This window comes from Phoenix dactylifera, unplaced genomic scaffold, assembly GCF_009389715.1.
Source record: "Phoenix dactylifera cultivar Barhee BC4 unplaced genomic scaffold, palm_55x_up_171113_PBpolish2nd_filt_p 001672F, whole genome shotgun sequence".
NCBI classification, from domain to species: Eukaryota; Viridiplantae; Streptophyta; class Magnoliopsida; order Arecales; family Arecaceae; genus Phoenix; species Phoenix dactylifera.
Genome location: NW_024068971.1, coordinates 47,594 through 64,705, shown reverse-complemented (window position 1 = coordinate 64,705; position 17,112 = coordinate 47,594). Strand labels below are relative to the sequence as shown.

Sequence of the window (17,112 nt, the reverse complement as noted above, 5' to 3'; positions counted from 1 at the left end):
AGGGTTGTGCGAAGAGATACCAAAAATGTAAGGGGCAATATGTAATATAAATTGCCACGCATTTTCGCCCAAAAAAAAACAAACAAAACTACCGCGCAAGAGTTATCAATTTTCTTTTGTTTTTGGGGAGCGATACATAATAGATTACAATTTGAAGGACTTCATGGTAAAGTGGTTTTATTTTATTTTGGAATCTCAGATAAATTGTTAAACCCTCTCTCTCGGAAACACCCTCTCAAAAACCCTAGACAGGGGGCGGCGGAGAGGTAGAGATCTCGAGAGACCGCCATGGCTCGATCGCGGCGGAAGTACAAGAAATCCAGGACCAAGGTCCGGGTCGGGCTCCCCAAGAAGAAGCCCGATGTCTTCAAGCCCGCTGTCAACATTCCGCCGGCTCTCGCCGCCGCCGCTGCCGCCGGGGGAAAGGGGGAGTGGAACAACAAGGGCACCGTCATCCGCAACTACCGCTCCTTTGGCGTCGTCGCGAACCCTAACCTCCTCGGCGTCCGCGCCCGCACTCCTCACATCGTCCAGAGCTCCTCCCTTCAGATCCCCGACCGTGAGGCGCCGCCCGTCTCCGAGTTCGATCCCATTGACAGCGGCAGCGATCTCGAATCCGACGGTCAGTTCCTATTTCAGTACCAAAATAGAAATAAAGATGATCGTAATCAGCATATTTTTAATAAAAAAATTGTTTTCGTTGGTTTATTTCTTTAGGCAGGAATTGTGGTTATCTGGTTAAAAATTGGAACTTTTTTTTTTTCAGATTTTGGTTTATGATTCGTCAATTTAAATGTTCTCTCGTGGCCCGTATAGTCTTAGATTTTTCCATGCTTTTGATCTTCCCTCATAAATAGCCTTGTAATATTGTAAAATATTATCTGATTTGCTGAGCTGATCTTGCTGAATTAATCTTAAATGATGGCCTTCATGTGAAACCTTTTGTACGGAAAAAATCTGATTAGTAATTTTCTGCCAGGAGGTCATCGGAGTGGATTTGAATTTTTATCATATATCATGCTTATATTGAATCCTTGATTAACCCAGGTGGAATCATACTATATAAACAATATCGTACCATGTAAAGTAATGACATGGATGGCATGGAGCGACAATGGAGACAGAGAAAGAAAATAACATCCAGGTTTACCTATTTATCATAAAAATATTTTTCCAACGGTGGATTATTTAACATTCCTTGAGTTATAAGCATCATCAATAGGCATCTGTGAGTGCTAATTATGTGTCTTGATATCAATAAGCATAGGTACAACAAAACATAGCCTATCATTATTGACCATCTCGAATTAGAAACTAGCATTATGCATCTTCAATAAGTTGCAAGTTGATGAGCACATGAAAGGGTTGAAACTTTGTTATATACGGAGGAGAACATCTTGAGAATTTGTTAAAGAATGTTGACTTTTAATGATAATATTATTTAGTGGCTTAGAATAGATTTTTTTGATAAGAATGTAGATGCTGGTGCTAAAGGTGTCATGTAGGTGCAAGCACAATTCGAGGGGTGCATGCTGTTGTATGGTGCATATTAGTTTGTGCTAATTTGTATAGGTCAGTGTCAGTATGTCAATTGACATGGATATGTGTAGACCAAAGATTTAAATACCGCCAATTTTATCCAGTACTGTACCATTCTAATAGAAAAGGTACTGATGTGTTTGCAAGAGACTAGTTCGCTTGAACCAGTCCGCACCAGTCATATTGGCCAGAGCCAATTACACACCGACAGTCTATACTAACCATATCGGCTATGTTACTGGTTGGTTACTAGTTGTTTTTTATTCATATTGAAATTGACTATTTCGGTCCATCTGACTTATATATACAATACCAGTATTGTATCTTCTGGGACAAAATCGTAGGAGACTCAATACCAGTAAACCGTCTTTTTTTCGTGAGATCTTTAATGTGTTCAGCAGAATAGTGTGGTACAATATGGTATGGGTGTCACATCTTGCCAGCCAGTGACTAGCCTGGATTGTATACCTGGGATTAAAAGGAGAGCTTTAATTTCTATGTATAGTGTGCCTTTTTGTGCTTATAGAGTATAACAGAATTGCAGGCAAGTAGGAGAGAGGCTTAAACAGGGAAAAAATGAGAAAGCATTTAATATATTGAAATAGAAACCTTTCTTAAGCTTTGTTAGCCTGCTGGTTTCCTGCAAAACTATATGTGGATGGACTTATTATTGTGCTTAAAGATTAAGCCATCCATCCTTGTAAATGGGTCCCTCTTTGGAATATTTGTTGAATGAGGTTTGACGCATTGAAACTCCTTTTTCTCCTTTTCACCTAGTTGGGTCTCTATAATATGTATCTTAGGCATAGGGGATTGCTTGAATAAGGTTTTTTTAACTGGATTCTGGGCAAAGAGGATTTAATAAGCTGATGATATTTGATCACGTTTGATTTTGATGATGACTTCTCGATTTCTTATGATAAAGGTAGGTCTACAAATGACTTAAAAAGTTTCATGACAAAGTGGCTGGAGTGTAAAAGATCTATTTGTGTGCAACGATAATAGAATTCATGCTTTCTAATTCCTTGAAATACATGATCTTTCCTTTGATTCTTGCAACTTGTACAATAGTTGAGCACCTGCGTCTAAAAGAATGAGGAAATTTGCAGGCCAGAAAGGAAAGTACCATTTGTTGAAAGGTAGGATCTTCCTTACCAAAACTTTTCTTATGAAAAGTCCCAAGTGGTATGCGTCCATTTTATGGAATCCCCATATGTGGCTCGAAATGCTAAATCTATCGGAAATTGTTTTTTCAAAGAAGGTTTAGCAAAGCTTGTAAAAAGAAAAAGGGAATGATAAACTGGAAACTATTTAAATGTGTGAACTTATCACCCTTTTTTGGAACATCTTTTTGTTCTGGAGAGTGATCTTTTGACAAAAATCTGGTCAATTTCAGGTTAAGAAAATATTTATTTATTTAACTATTATTTGAAAGGTTTTTATAGTATATATGAACAATAACAATAATAATAATAATACTAAGAAGAGTCTTTCATTAAATTGATAAAACGGCATGTGACAGCAGGCTCAACTAGCTGTTATAAGCTGTTCTCCAAAAATTTAGATATGTTGGTTGAAATTTAGAGACCAGTTGCTATTGAAGTCTAAGAATACCATCTAAAAGATGTTTCTTGAGTCATTATTTTGTTAGGGATAACGTCAGTCTTGGCTTGATTATGATTGAACATTATGATTGAACACTAAAATTATGCTTTAGATGGCTTTAGGTGGCTTTATATGTAAGGTTCCATGGGGATCTGACTTTGGTAACCTTATGAGTGATTGTTTGGGTTAGTTCAAGAGTCCACATAGTTTGGCAACCCTATTTTAGGCTGGAAAGATACAGAACTGATAAATAAGGCGAGAGTGCTTGATAATTTTAGAAGTAACAAATTTTCATTTCCCTCTACTTTTCCCTCTCAATCTCAACTCTAAAACCACCATGTTTCTCAGACTCTAATGTGAGTGCCTTGAATAAGATGAACATGATTTCAGTAAAGGGCATTTCATCTCCATCGGGTCATTCTGTGGAGGAATAATGATATGAAGGAATCAAGGAATGCCCTCCAAATTGTTTATTGCTACGGCACTTCTTTTTGGGAGATTAGCTAGTAAAGGTGCCTTGCGGCTTTTTTTTTCTTTACCCAAAAAAAAAGGTTTTTTTTTGAGATATTGGTGTTTGGTTTCTCTAGATGATACTTTGATGTAATATAAACTTTGTCACCAAATGCTTTATGTGGACTTTTTTATATGTGCTGATACATGCTCATACATTTTAATGAAGATTTGAAGTCTGCACTGAGGAAAAAGCGAAGGGATGGAAAAACAGCGCCTTTGCAGCCCCTGACCAGAATGCAACGCGTTTTTATTGGGAGATTGATTGATAAGTATGGTGACGACCACCAGGTAGTACTTCATTTCTGTGTGATTAATTGTGGATGTAGTTTTCCGTTGCCAGTGGTCAGAATCAGACTGCTCTTTAAGTACATAAATGATAGTCGAATACCAACTCTTTTGCAGGCAATGTTCCTGGATACAAAGCTGAATTCAATGCAACATTCGGTCGCTACCCTGCAGAAGCTATGCCAAAGATATTATGTGCAAGGAAAGCATTTTATCACATCCTAGAGATTTTGTAAGAGATGCTTATGAGGGCCTTGTTTTTCTTTGGGTATCAGGAGTCTCATGGCTGTTGCATGAGTGTCGTGCGCTTGTTTTAGAAAATGACCTTGATGAGAACATAATTAGCGGATTTTAAAGAATGAGTACTCGAGAATTTGGGGCTCCTTAACTTTGTAATGTTGTTAGAAAAGAAAATTTAACGAAGTGGTAGTATTAGTTGGTGTCCAAGGGTGCCTGCTGAGGAAGCAAGAATGGGCTGCTGTGTGATTTTTGTGACGAGTTTGTGTTTTTTTTTTTCTTAATCCCTATTTCATGGGATGTCGTTCTTGATTTGGTGGTCCTTATCACAGGAATTTGGTGCAGATTGTTAAAGAATTTATGGGAAAGGGATCGCAGCAAGAAGTATAGGTTCCACGGGAGCCTTGCCCTATGGAATCCAATGATCATTCCCTTGCTGCGATTGTAATTTTATCAAATCCATTTAAACTGAGGTACTGGACAAGTTTGACAGACAGCACCATCCAAAGTTCACCTCTTTCTAAGTGGAATGACTTTCCTTTTTGATCCCTGAAAAAATGTTAGGCATTCAATTAATTTATCATAGAAATCCTTTGGTTTTATTGGAAAGAAAGAAATACTAGAATTGTCTTAAATAAAACTTCATCTTAGAGTCGAATTCCTTGAATAAGCATCAGGTTGTTCAATGAGGCAATCAAAAGCAGTTATTAGGCTTTACTGAGCTTGGGTACAAAATTAGAATTCTAGCTTGCTAACCTATTGTACTTCCTCTTTTTTTCGGTTTTTTTTTTTTTTTTTTGATGAGAAGAAAGAGAAGAAGGGGCGAGGAGAACCTCATCCGCGTAGCAACCCCCACTAACCTTCTCCCGCAGAAGCATGTTCGATTTAGGTTGCAAATTTCTGCATGTCCTTCCTATCCATGGTTATTCATGTGTGTCATCCCAGCACCATCCGATTACCAGCGGATCAATAGCACTCCCACCAGCAGCGTTCAGACGTGGGGCATCCGGTCTTCGAATTCAATCGACGCCCGCACGTTTCGAACCTGAACCACCCTGGTAGAAGACATACTCCGTTCCCACTGAGCTACCACCTCGGTGGTTCCTCTTCTTCCTTTCTCCTTTTCTTGCCTTCTCTTCTTTTCAGTCGGATAATTCCTTTTTAACAAAAGCAAACATGTCAGAATCTCAGGTCCCAATGGACCTTTCTGTCTAAGGAGGATATTGCTATAGCAACAAGTACGGCAGGAGATACAAGTCTTCCTGCATTCATTTATGCCACCCTCCCATGCCCAATCAGGCCTTGCATGGCAATTGAGCAGCTCTAAGCTGGGGATGCGAACCAAGACAAAGGCTCTCCTCCACAGTCCAACCATTAACTCCACCTATGGAGTTTACAAATGATTTCCTTAACGATGAGATAATATTTGATGTTGACACATTGAGAATAAAAGGATTACAAGCCAGGGCCAGACACAACTGGCCAATGGCAACAATTGCATCTGAAGAGAGACTACTACTGCAGGGCCCTCTTACGGCTGAGGATCTCCTGTTCTTTTAGGCGTTGTTGAAATCTGGCCAAGCGTGCCTGAAGGCTGACCAGACCAGCAGCCTTTCGTGAGAGCACGAAGCTTAACTGGGTAACATAGTTGTTGATGGGGCTGCCTGGTTGGCCTACTGCTGCCAACAAATTCATCTCCTGATAGAATGGAAATCAGACTTGAGTTAAGTAGCAAGTTCATGAATCAAAGCCAACCATGAGAGAGAATTTTAAAAAATAAAAAATAAATAAATAATGGTGGCAAGCATTATCAGGATCTTTTTGCTTGTCCCCTTTATTCTGAATATATGACTTATTAAAGAAAACTTGCCAATCATAAACATCTAAGGAAAATCATTAGCAAACACTTAGAAACCAGGAACTTGGATCCAATACAAAATGATGCACTAAGCTGATCAACTTTGCCAAATATATGGAATAGTGAAAATTATGCATGTGAAATGATCATCATTCACAGCTTCGAACACATAATGGAACTATTATCAAGATTTCAAATGCTGATACTGGAGCTCGTACTGGTTATTTGCTGGAACAGTATAGTACAATGTCCTGGCACAGGCTACAGGACTGTGAACCACACTGACATGCTGTGTACCAGTGCCGGGAACCTTCCTGGAATGGTACAGTATTATTTGTACCATCCTGTTCCGGCAGTATTTGAAACCTTGACTGTAGTAGCTTTGTCCATAAGATAATTCAGTCAACTAGCATAGATGAACATAACAAAATGGAATGGGGTACTGCTCCTTATCTACTGGTGTTCTATGTTCTCTCCTTCCCAATAGGAAAAGGGGTAACAGAAGTCAGCTTCCCTAGTCAAGCAAAGATGATGCAGAAGGTAGGCCGGAATACTCGTACAAACCAATCCACCCAACCCTAGTACCCTATTTGTAGCAAGACAGTCTGCTATTCTACGTGTAAAAGCAGTCCACCCAACAGGTCTCTGGTTTTTTCCCCATGAGTATCTATAGCATGATACATTACCCAATAACAATGGTTATGTCCTTCCAAGAAGGTGTATAACTATTGGTGGAAAGACAGTCTGGTGTTCTACATGTAAAAGCAGTCCACCCAACAAGTCTGATTTTTTTCCCAATGAGTATCTAGAGCATCATACATTACCCACCAAATCAAAATAACAATGGTTATTTCCTTCCAATATGATATTATACACTTGGTTTGTTTTCTTCCAAGATGTTGTACACTTGGTATATTTAAAGTGCCTGGCACAATACAAGTCAAAAAGCTCCAACTAATACAGGAGTTGGGAGAAGCCTAGCACCCCTCTATGTAGATGAAGGGTGGGACGAATTTACCGCACGTAAGAAGAAAGAAAAGAGGAAAAGGGGCAACATTCAAAATTGAAGAACAATAGGAGCCGGTTGATCATTTAATCTCCTCAATTCTCTTCTCTAATCAATCTATGCCCGAGAATCATTTTCTCATTTAATCTAGACCTTTGATTCCCGCGCACCATAGATCAAACAGGAAAAAAAATCTAACTAAACTGGCATCTAATTGATGCACCACAAATTGCTTAAGAATGCCAAAAAATATAAAATTTGAATAGATAACTAGCTAAAGCCTGAAACTACCAATGGGCCCACAAAAAATAAAATAATAAGAGACAACTAATGCTAAGCTACATCACAGCCCAACACATTTCAAGAGGAGAAAGCATTTGAAAGAAGGCATCATGCATTATGTCCACTTTTTGAATCCATAGGCTGATACCAAAAAGTGGTTTCTCATAATTTTATGAGATTTAAAAAAATAGATAAAATACACTCCTTTCTAGATTCTCATTATATATGTGTCACTAATAACAAGGCACGCAAAGAACAACTTCACAAGCCCAAAATTTTGAAGCTAGAAGTTTTTTCAAAATTTTCAAGATAAGATGAAATTAGATTTAGACAAAATTGGAACTCTTGAAATAAAGTAACATGACATATTCCCCAGATAAGTACATCCATGAAAATCATGGTTGCATTCAAGCATAAAAAATGACTTGGCAATCATAAGCTTCTCGAGTAAGGACAAAAGAATGATCTGAGCTAAAACAATATTAGACATATATACACAACTAATATAAAAGATCTTTACCTAATGAAGATGTAAGAAACTAACAAAAGGCCAGAAGGTAAACTCACTTCACGCACAATCTCCATTGTATTTTCAATTTCTTTTCTGTGAGTTGATATTAAAGCCTCTTCTTCCTATACAAGACAGAGAAAGTTAAATCAAACAGATAGAAGAATAAAATAACTTCCATGACTTCGAAATTTAAACATGCAGAAATTTTTTAAATTCATATATACTTGCAGAGGTAAGTGTACCTCAAGTATTGCATTGATTTTCCCACCCTGACAAGAAGTTTCCAGCTCACATTGCTTTGGTGCAGCATTAGCACCAGAATCATACATCTGCTGCTGTTTATAGTTTTTGACATGCAATTCAGGCCCACTGTCTTTTCTGGGCCAATTATTTTGTTTCTCATATTTTTCTTCCCTACATGATTTTCTACGGGGGAGTGGAACCTTTGGTACACTTTCTTCATCCTGAGTACTAAATGAGTTCTGGCGAGAAGAATATAATTTATGACTAGAAGTACTGATATAATTATTTTTCATGTCAACCTGACCCCTCTCCAGTAAACTGGATGTAGCCCCACTTTCTTGCCTTCCATTAAAGGAATAATGTGACATCAAACTGGACAAGTGCCTCTGAGTCTCAGACATTTCTGTTGCCATCATCTCTTGATTTTGCTCATGGTCATAGGTATCTTCTAATTTAACTGATAAAGGAATTGCCAATGCTGAAGATGATTCCTTGCTGGAAGGTACGTGTGAGCTTGCAGCCTGGTCCCTTCTGGAACTGCCACTCTTGGAGAGACTTTTGACCCTGTTCAGTTAATAACTACCATTTATTAAAACTTAAACACAACAACCCACATTTCTCAGTTTTTGAATTGCTTTGCATTTTAAAAAATGAAGCTAACCTTACCTATCAGCATATCTCAAAGTATTTAGTGTATGTTCACAAGAACCTGAATTTGGGGAAATGCAGGAAATCATAACAGTCCTGGAATTTCCAACAAAGGAGTCACGAAGCACCTCTGTTAGTTTGCTCCCACGAAACGGGATATGAATTTGATCATTGTCTAGTGCACGGATGCATTCTTTTAGGGCCAAAAGACTCTTGTTTATTTCTGCACCCTCAATCCTGAAGTAAGGAAAACAAACAAGCAGATAAACAATCCAGAGAGAACCAAAAAGAGTTTATCCTTACTAGATGAGTCACATGTTAGCATAGTAATAAACAAAAATGCTAAAAGCAGCACTTCTGAAATAAATACAGACCTGGTCTGGCGGTCATTGTCAGTAGTATCAGCCCCACGCTCACTTCCAGCAAGATCTATAAAAGATATCTTCCCAATAAGTTTGCCACCCTTAGACTTACTGCCATTATTGTTCCTTTTCATGTCATTTACCTCACTGTGCTTCTTAATGGCAAGTTGTAAAATAGCATGAGATCTAGATGACTCTTCATTGGCTCCTGTGGAACCTGTACTTCTTGCTGCATTCCCCTTTTCAATGAATTCTTTAACAATCTGCACATCTGAAACCTCAAATTCCTCTAATCCAACAATACACACTTGTTGACGCCCATCTTCTCTCATGCATAGTTTCCTGATAAAAAGAATCGGAACAAAACCTTATTTAAAGATAAATATTATGATTTTATATGTAGAAAAGCCAAAATTGCATGAAAAAAAAACAATAGGAGAAGCTTATGAACTAGCCAACAGAGTAAACAATATCAAAAACTATATATATATTCAAAGAACTTCATTTGTATTTAGCAAGGAAAAAGCAGTTTTCTAGCAACAAATTCAACGTAGCCATGACCAAAAGAAATTTTATTTCAACTATTGGTGCTGGTAATATGATTGTTTCTTCATCAACCTTCCCAATTTTGCAGAATGACTTCAACATTTGGCAAGTTTGGCATATACTTCACGTCATTGTTAGTCCACCTAGCATAACAACATATCGTTAGCATTATGTTTTTCTTCATGGCTATCCACTTAATTTGCAAGGTTCTATCAAACTTCTTGGCAGTCAGTTCATTTTGAAGATCAATGAATATTGATAATTTAAGTGCATTGCAGCAAATCTAAAATAAAGTGGGGACAGACAGCAAATATACTCAGATTGCGTGAGCACGCGAGATTGAGGAAGTCGGGATAGAGAGGGGGAAAAGAAAATAAACAGTGTTTTCATGACAAGATAAATAAACTGTTGAATCCTAGGAAACAAGTTTGAAGGACAAAAGGATAAAAAAAATTAAAAAGTGCATCTACGAAACTCTGTTAAGTTTTATGGTCAAAAATAAAGCCAGTCTCTGTTGAGAAGAAACATTAAGGCAAAAACAAAATCATTGTATTGATTGTTTCCGGGTATCACTTGTAGCTGGATAAGACATCATAATTAAGACTAAATGCAGAGCACAAATAAAATAAGAATTGGAGGTCAGGAGGACATTGACCTCCTATCACTGAGAAGATCAAATAGCTTTCCACCATATATCTCAAAGTAACTAAGCCACAATCTGAGTTTCTGATTGCGGTAGTATGGTTGGTGCAACAATCGAACAATATCTTCCGAAGCTCTGAGTGGTAAAGGTTGCATTGTGTAAGTTTTGCCACTACCTGAAAACCATTTTAAAGCATATGCTAGAGTTATTCAACCAGTAATAGTTGAGTTCCAATAACCACTAATAGCACAAAAGTCAAAAATAACTGCAAAAATTATACCTTTAGTGCATTCAAAACAAAAATTGAGTGAGTTTACAAACATTACTACAAAGTACAAACAGACTAATGAAGTTATGTTTTCTAACACTATAAAAGGATTCAGTATATATAATAGATCAGCATGAGTATTAGGGCAACAGAATTAGAAAGACACCTCCAGAGGATGGAAACCTAAACAGACCAGTATAGGATATTTAAATCTGCAACAAAAGAAAGCATACCAGCCTCCAGCCAAGTGTCAAGAGAAGGTGTATGTCAAAATATAGGAGCCATGAAACAGGTTCGAAGCAAGCATCGCAAAAACAACTTGAAGCTTTTACCATCAACCAAGTTAGTTGCCCAGATGCTTAACAAGAAGGGCATGAGGGGTGAAGCCAGAAATTTTTTAGGCTATGGCACCATTTGGCAGATGGGTAGACCTGCAGGTAACTCAAGCCTTCTTCATGTCTACTCAACGTTATTTACTGACCTCCAAATTATGGACCCAGAATAAAGCTTAATCTGATATCGTCGATCATTGACAGTGAATACCTGAACTGAACTAGGGTCCGGATAATCATTTGGAGTAGCCGGTCAGGTTCATTGTCAGAAGGTTTATTTTCCCATAAATTTTCCATTTAAATGGGATGTAAGACTTTTTACTCCCCCCCATCAGGCCTCATAGTTCCTAACTTCAATCTGTTCCCCTCCTCCTCAACAAACTCAAGTATAAGATCCATTGTGACATTAAGTTTGTGCATGATTTTGTAAATTTGTCATAACATACTATTCCCATACTTGTACTGCTTGCATTGCGCATCCTGTTCATTTCTTTTTTTTGCAATTATATCTCCATGTTTTAGATACACAGGTCCACTATGTCCACATATGCATAGCTATATCTCCAACTCTTTTAACCAAACAGCGAGTTCCTATATTAGATGTCCATAACATCTCAGATATTTAGATTTAGAGAAAACAGTTTAAGGAAATGCATGCTTGAATTGTCAGTACAGGTAGATAATTTAATTCCCACATGTCAAAGCACCTGTTTGACCATATGCAAAGCAAGTGGCTTTTGTTCGCTGAAAAATGGTTGGGATAATTGGCTGTACAGTGACACGATATACCTGCCAATCAAGTATAAGAGAATCAATATTACCACAGAAGATGCCAAATGCAATAAAAAGTTTCCTACTAACTGCACAAAAACCACAGAAACTACTGGGAACAAGCAAGTGGACCAACAAATCAACCCAGGAATAAGATACCGAGAGATGACTTACCTCATCATTAGTCACATGCTCATCCAGAACAGCATCAAAACAAAAATCATGCTTCTCCACATATGCAGTCAAATCCACCTTCCAGGTCAAAGAAATTTATCAATATGCTAAGTACAAAAGAACAGAGAAAAAAAAATGCGTCAAAAATGTTATTGCAGGGAAGTTTTGCAATTTATAATAGCAAGACACAGGTGCACAAGATTTACCAGGAAACTTGCTTAAGTATACTTCAACAATTTCAGATGGCCTCATTCATATAATGAATTGATAATATCTATCAAAGCGATATGCTTTATACATAGTAAACTAAATTCAAATACTAGAGCAAATTCACAGCAACAAAAGATATTAAATACACAGCAAAATTCATTGAAGCAATAAAGTGACAGAATACATATTGACCTCAGATACAGCATGAAAATTGTATAAGTTTAGCAGCTGTAGCAAGGAAAATCAAACCTTTAATTTAGGTTCATGGACAATTAAATATGCATTATCATTTACAGTGACAATATCATCCTCCTTACGAGAAATCTCCTTCTTGTTCAGAGGTCTTTTGCGAACCTACAAGACAAGTAAAAAGACATATCCATTAAACTTTACAAACTTCATAGACATGTAAAAAAGATGCAGAAAATTATATAGTGTGCTGGAGAATAAAATGATCACAATTGCAGCAGCTTCTCCTTAACCTTGTTGACATCGTTGAAGTATAAAGTAAATACACTTTAAAGTTTTATATGATAAATTGGCCTCATAGCCTGAATTTGATCCTATCCCCATCAGATAACAAAATGTCAACACAGAAAAGGATATAAAGCTCTATGAGGTATGTACCAAAAAAAAAGCACTAGGAAATGTTCACAAAGATGCATCTTCTTACATATCATTTTCAGTTTTATTTCATTGTTAATTTATTGGCTGACATATGCACTGCTCTACTAGTTTTAAAGTACCTGTACACAGCCTGATCTTGAAATGTATGCAGAGAAATACTAGTACTTTTCTAAGAAGAAAAAATATTGATCATGCTATTGCTTTGGCACATAACCTAGAACATTTCAGCCGTCCTTTTTGTTCTTCTGAGCTTAATTTGTTATCCTCCACAAATTCAGAGGGCAACTGAGCTGCATTTCATTATCTGCGTCAAATCATTTTAGTTTGATGAGGCTGGTATAGGCATTCCTCTGTATCCTTAATACTAGATTCATATATAATTAGACAGTCCAAACAATTTAATAAGAAAGCAATGATATATTCTCATTTTTCTAAAAAAAAAGTGTCGAGCTAATTGTCCAATTGAAAGGCTGGAATAGAGCCCACCGCGTAAAGGATTGAACCACGAAGTACACTGGTCTAAGGAAAATGGGCTGGTTATGACCCAGCTAAAAGGAGCAAACCTATTTCAAGGGTATCTTCGCAGCTATCCTGAAAACTTCAAACCTATGCCACCATGTGATATACATAAATTGAAATACGTATAGAAAATACTGCAGCTGGTCCAAAATGTGCTCAGACCAACAAGACCTCAGTCGCCAGATGCTGAGCATTACGCAGTTGCGTGATGGCCCCTGCTACGATGGCCATACCCACTCTCTTCCTAATCATAAACCCATGAAACATGAAGATATAAACATAAGCTTGCAAAAATGAAAATAATGGATTATATGTGCCAATCCTGCAGAAAGAAGTAACTTCCACAGAGAATACAAATGGCATTACTTTCAACAAACAGATTAGAAAGATTGTTTCTATTAAAATATAGCACACAATGCTAAGTTGCAGCTTAAAAGCTAGGTGCGAAAAACAACCTCCAAGTTGGTACAGATGTATGCAAAATACAGAGCATGATTTAAGGGGGAAAAAGGCCTAATGTTAGAAGCAATCAATAATCATAGCCTGTTGTCTGACATATTCAAATGGAACATATACTATCAAGTAACATGAGATGCACTCAGTGTACCACAACTTTAATCTTGGCAACATTGTTCTCCTTTATAGTTGTCTCCTTTACACTAGCTGATGCTATAATGTTGCTATCCATTTGTCCTCGTTGCTGTTTGTGAGTCATTGCATCAAAGTTATCATCAAGCCCGTTAGAAGGCATGAACTCTGGCAGCTCAAATGGTTCAGACATTACATGCTGCAAGTAAGAAAGCAAACTACATCACAGTCATTGTGTGAAAAAAAAAAAATCTTTTATTGAAAAATAAGAAAAGGTTTATCAAAGTCAGAAGGCAGCTAAGGAAACTCTAGACAAAAAAAGGGTTTTCCATGTCCATTAGCATACATAAAAATGATGCATGAAAAATCTTCTTCAGATAAGCACCACCTGAAATTTACTTAAGTGGATAAAACAAGTGGAAGGCCGAGCAAAGGCACCAATCTAGTTCCACAGCCAACATCAATGACATCAACCTAGACCATGCCAATATCAATGATACCAATCTAGTTCCACAGCCAACATCAATGTCACCAACCTAGTACCATTGCCTCAAAAAGCAAGAAAATGGAGCACCTTATCTTCTTGGTTAATCAACTAAAAATGCACAAAAGTATATCGTAATTTATGAGCAGTAATCAATAATCTTGAAAAAGTAGGCGCCCTAAAACTATCAGAAGATAAGCAAAATATTACAGCTTCGATTCAAACAAACAAAAAACTCAAACTCCCATCAACTTTTTTCTGTTTGCAATTCCTCATTCTAGAAGTAAACACCCAATGCATAGGTTAGTGTGTGTTTGTGTCCCAAATCATCCACCAAACCAGATTCCTCTAAACTGTTATATTAGTAGTTAATGAGCCAAAAATATAAACAATAATTGTTACTTAATGCAAGATGCCTTATTTGAGCTTGTATATCAAAAATTTACAATGTAAGATTATGCTTGACCATTGACCATAATTCAAAATGTTTAAATATGAGAAATTTGAAACATTTTAACATATTTTTTTCAAATAAAAAAATGACTTACAAAATAAGGTCTATAAAGCCTCTGACATATACAAATTATTAATTGTCTATGATGGCAACTTTTCTTAGACTTAGGGCTTGCATTGCAGCTGATAAGGCTAGTCTTGTTACCAAATAAATGTCCTAAGTTTCATTGAAGGCTCGTCTCTTGCCTAAAGTTTTCTTTGCCAAGAATCTCTCATTAATTCTCAAGCTGTTGATGCAAGTTCATAACCAGTCATAAATCCTTCCACAGTACTTTCTTGACCTAGCTATGTGATCCATATCAAAAGCAGTTATAATGGAAGGCTTGGATGATGATGATCAAAACTCCAACAAAATTTCTCAGTTCCTTTGTCCTTATTTTCTCCAGGGCTTAACATATCCATCTCACATGAGATTAAGAAATTTTTTTGTTGTATTAATTGGGCAAGGAACTTGTTCAAACTATTTGCAACCAAGTTGGGTAATATGTGCTCTTAGTAAGTTGGTGAGTTTATGAAGCCTAAGATAATCATCCAAGCCCATCTATATAGACCTCTCAACTAGATTAGGCATCAAACTAGGCACAGTAATCATTAACTTTTTCACTGGTTTACAACCCAGTTCATCATATAATGTAGATTTCTAATAGTACTCCAATATCTTGTTTTCCTTTTTCTTGAAGCACATTGTTTCTTTATTCTACTTTCCAATGTTCCTTTCAGTTAGCGACTTAATGTTTAAAGTGAAGGTTTGTTTAAAGCAATATGCTAGTGATTTTAGCCCTGTACTAAATTAGAAAAGCAACAACAATAAAAAAGTTAAAGGACTAAAAAGTCTAAGGCAAAGTAAGTTTAACATTTTCTTTGAAAGAGATAAACCGATAAAGCCCTTGGCATTTCTCTGAAAGTGATGTATTAACCCTAAGATTACCATAGAAGAAGGCAAGATGTGTAAATGTCGTGAGTGTAACTTGAAGATAAAGCTCTCAGCATTTATCAACGATCATACCTCAGAAAGAAGCTCGGTATCATCCATAGCATGAAGATCCAGAAGCCCGGCTCCCAGCTCACCTCGCAGCTCAGGTGAACTAAAGCCATCCATCACACCTGGTGCTCCTAAACCTTGTGTTGTTGGAGTGCATGCTTCAGAGCGAAATTCCCCATTGAAGTTCAAGCTTCTCAAAAGTTTATAAAGCTTCTGTTTCTCCTCAGCACTCTGTGTCCCATAGCCCTACAAGCCACATCAACAAGCCCCACTTCAAGAATTTATACTTGAACTTTAAGCCATCTAATTCCACCAGCAAGAAAAGAACAAAGAAAGGCAAAATCTCAAAACATTATTTCAAATGAAAAAAAATGTCAAATTAACTATTCTACTCTACCAATAACAATCAAGTATTCAAATGACAAAGAAGACACCAACAATAATACGAGCAGCCAATATAACAAAACATGTCAAGAAACTCAATTAACGAACATGTTAATTTATTGCGATCATATGGTTTTAATTCCATAATGCATACCAAATATCCTAATGAAGTGTAATAAAGCAAATAAGTTTTCAGCGCAACAACGAGTAAGAAAAAATCTGCCTTTTCTCAAACAATGCCTTAAGGAGAAAGAAATCAACATATCTTGACAGCAAAAGAAGAGTCTGGGATCTATGCAGCAAAGAAGGAGATGCTCTCTACTACCTGCATGAGGGCATTCGGGGCAGAAGCCAGCGGCGACGCCAGATGCTGGAGCCCGGCGGACTGGAGCCACCGCGCCATGACTGCTTCTCCGGCATCCCCAGGCCCCACGCTAGGATGGTGGTCGTAAAGAGCCGCCCCGGCGTTGCTCTGCTGCATGCCACCGGCGTGGCGCTGCCCCTTGCGTTGGGGCGCCAATTTTCACGCCTTACGGAATGCAAACCGCTGCAAAAAAAGAGATGAGATCTTCCAAAACCCCCAAATCCGAATCCAACGCAGAGAAAGAGTAGAGATACCCACAGGGAGAGGAGAAGTCGGCGATCGAGAGAAACATTCGATTGAGGCGAACCGGAGGGGATCCGCCCGGAACCCTACATCAAAACCGGCAATGTGGGTGAGAAGAAGATCGGATTGGGACTGGAATCGGCAAATCGGGAGAGGAAGAGAGGCAGCTTACCAGATTCGTGGATTCGACCGGAAGAGGAGGAATTGGGGAGGGAGAGGTGGGGCCGGAAATCGGGAAACGAAAGCCTATTCTGGGCCCTTCTGGATTCGAGAACGATGGCGGGGGGGAAGAAGGCGGGAGGGCGGCCCTCCCCTTCCGAGAGTGTGATATGATATTATTTGTTCGCGCTTGGGCGGTCCGCCTCTCAAGCAAAG

At 37.9% G+C, this 17,112-nt stretch overlaps 2 protein-coding genes across 4 annotated transcripts; one reads left to right on the top strand and one right to left on the bottom strand.

Annotated features, from left to right (window-relative positions):
- The first annotated feature begins 205 nt into the window (after positions 1–205).
- LOC103715292 lies at positions 206–4,389 on the top strand. The gene is made up of 3 exons (XM_008802875.3): positions 206–622; positions 3,824–3,945; positions 4,060–4,389. The coding sequence occupies exons 1-3, from the start codon at positions 289–291 to the stop codon at positions 4,165–4,167; spliced, it is 564 nt and encodes a 187-aa protein (XP_008801097.1). The 5' UTR covers positions 206–288; the 3' UTR covers positions 4,168–4,389.
- A 1,164-nt stretch (positions 4,390–5,553) lies between these two features.
- LOC120108955 (kinesin-like protein KIN-13A) lies at positions 5,554–17,062 on the bottom strand. 3 transcript variants are annotated; one of them, XM_039122684.1, is made up of 14 exons: positions 16,910–17,061; positions 16,753–16,823; positions 16,456–16,677; positions 15,771–15,992; positions 13,787–13,966; positions 12,283–12,387; positions 11,824–11,901; positions 11,586–11,667; positions 10,291–10,453; positions 9,102–9,431; positions 8,746–8,964; positions 8,079–8,643; positions 7,893–7,958; positions 5,554–5,877 (listed from the first exon to the last, which is right to left on the bottom strand). In XM_039122684.1, the coding sequence occupies exons 3-14, from the start codon at positions 16,609–16,611 to the stop codon at positions 5,695–5,697; spliced, it is 2,349 nt and encodes a 782-aa protein (XP_038978612.1). In that variant the 5' UTR covers positions 16,612–16,677; positions 16,753–16,823; positions 16,910–17,061; the 3' UTR covers positions 5,554–5,694. The 3 variants fall into 3 exon arrangements, with proteins under 3 accessions (XP_038978612.1, XP_038978614.1, XP_038978613.1); XM_039122685.1 differs by having other exon boundaries at positions 5,736–5,877; positions 7,846–7,958; positions 16,910–17,062; XM_039122686.1 differs by lacking the exon at positions 13,787–13,966.
- Between the last annotated feature and the right edge of the window lie 50 nt (positions 17,063–17,112).

Excerpts from the sequence above, each read along its gene's own strand:
- LOC103715292 (XM_008802875.3), top strand. The coding sequence starts at position 289 with ATGGCTCGATCGCGGCGGAAGTACAAGAAATCCAGGACCAAGGTCCGG. Across the intron at positions 623-3,823 it reads CAGCGATCTCGAATCCGACG|ATTTGAAGTCTGCACTGAGG; the intron begins GTCAGTTCCTAT and ends ATTTTAATGAAG. Across the intron at positions 3,946-4,059 it reads AGTATGGTGACGACCACCAG|GCAATGTTCCTGGATACAAA; the intron begins GTAGTACTTCAT and ends ACTCTTTTGCAG.
- LOC120108955 (XM_039122684.1), bottom strand. The coding sequence starts at position 16,611 with ATGCAGCAGAGCAACGCCGGGGCGGCTCTTTACGACCACCATCCTAGC. Across the intron at positions 8,965-9,101 it reads GACAATGACCGCCAGACCAG|GATTGAGGGTGCAGAAATAA; the intron begins GTCTGTATTTAT and ends TCCTTACTTCAG. Across the intron at positions 8,644-8,745 it reads ACTTTGAGATATGCTGATAG|GGTCAAAAGTCTCTCCAAGA; the intron begins GTAAGGTTAGCT and ends TTAACTGAACAG.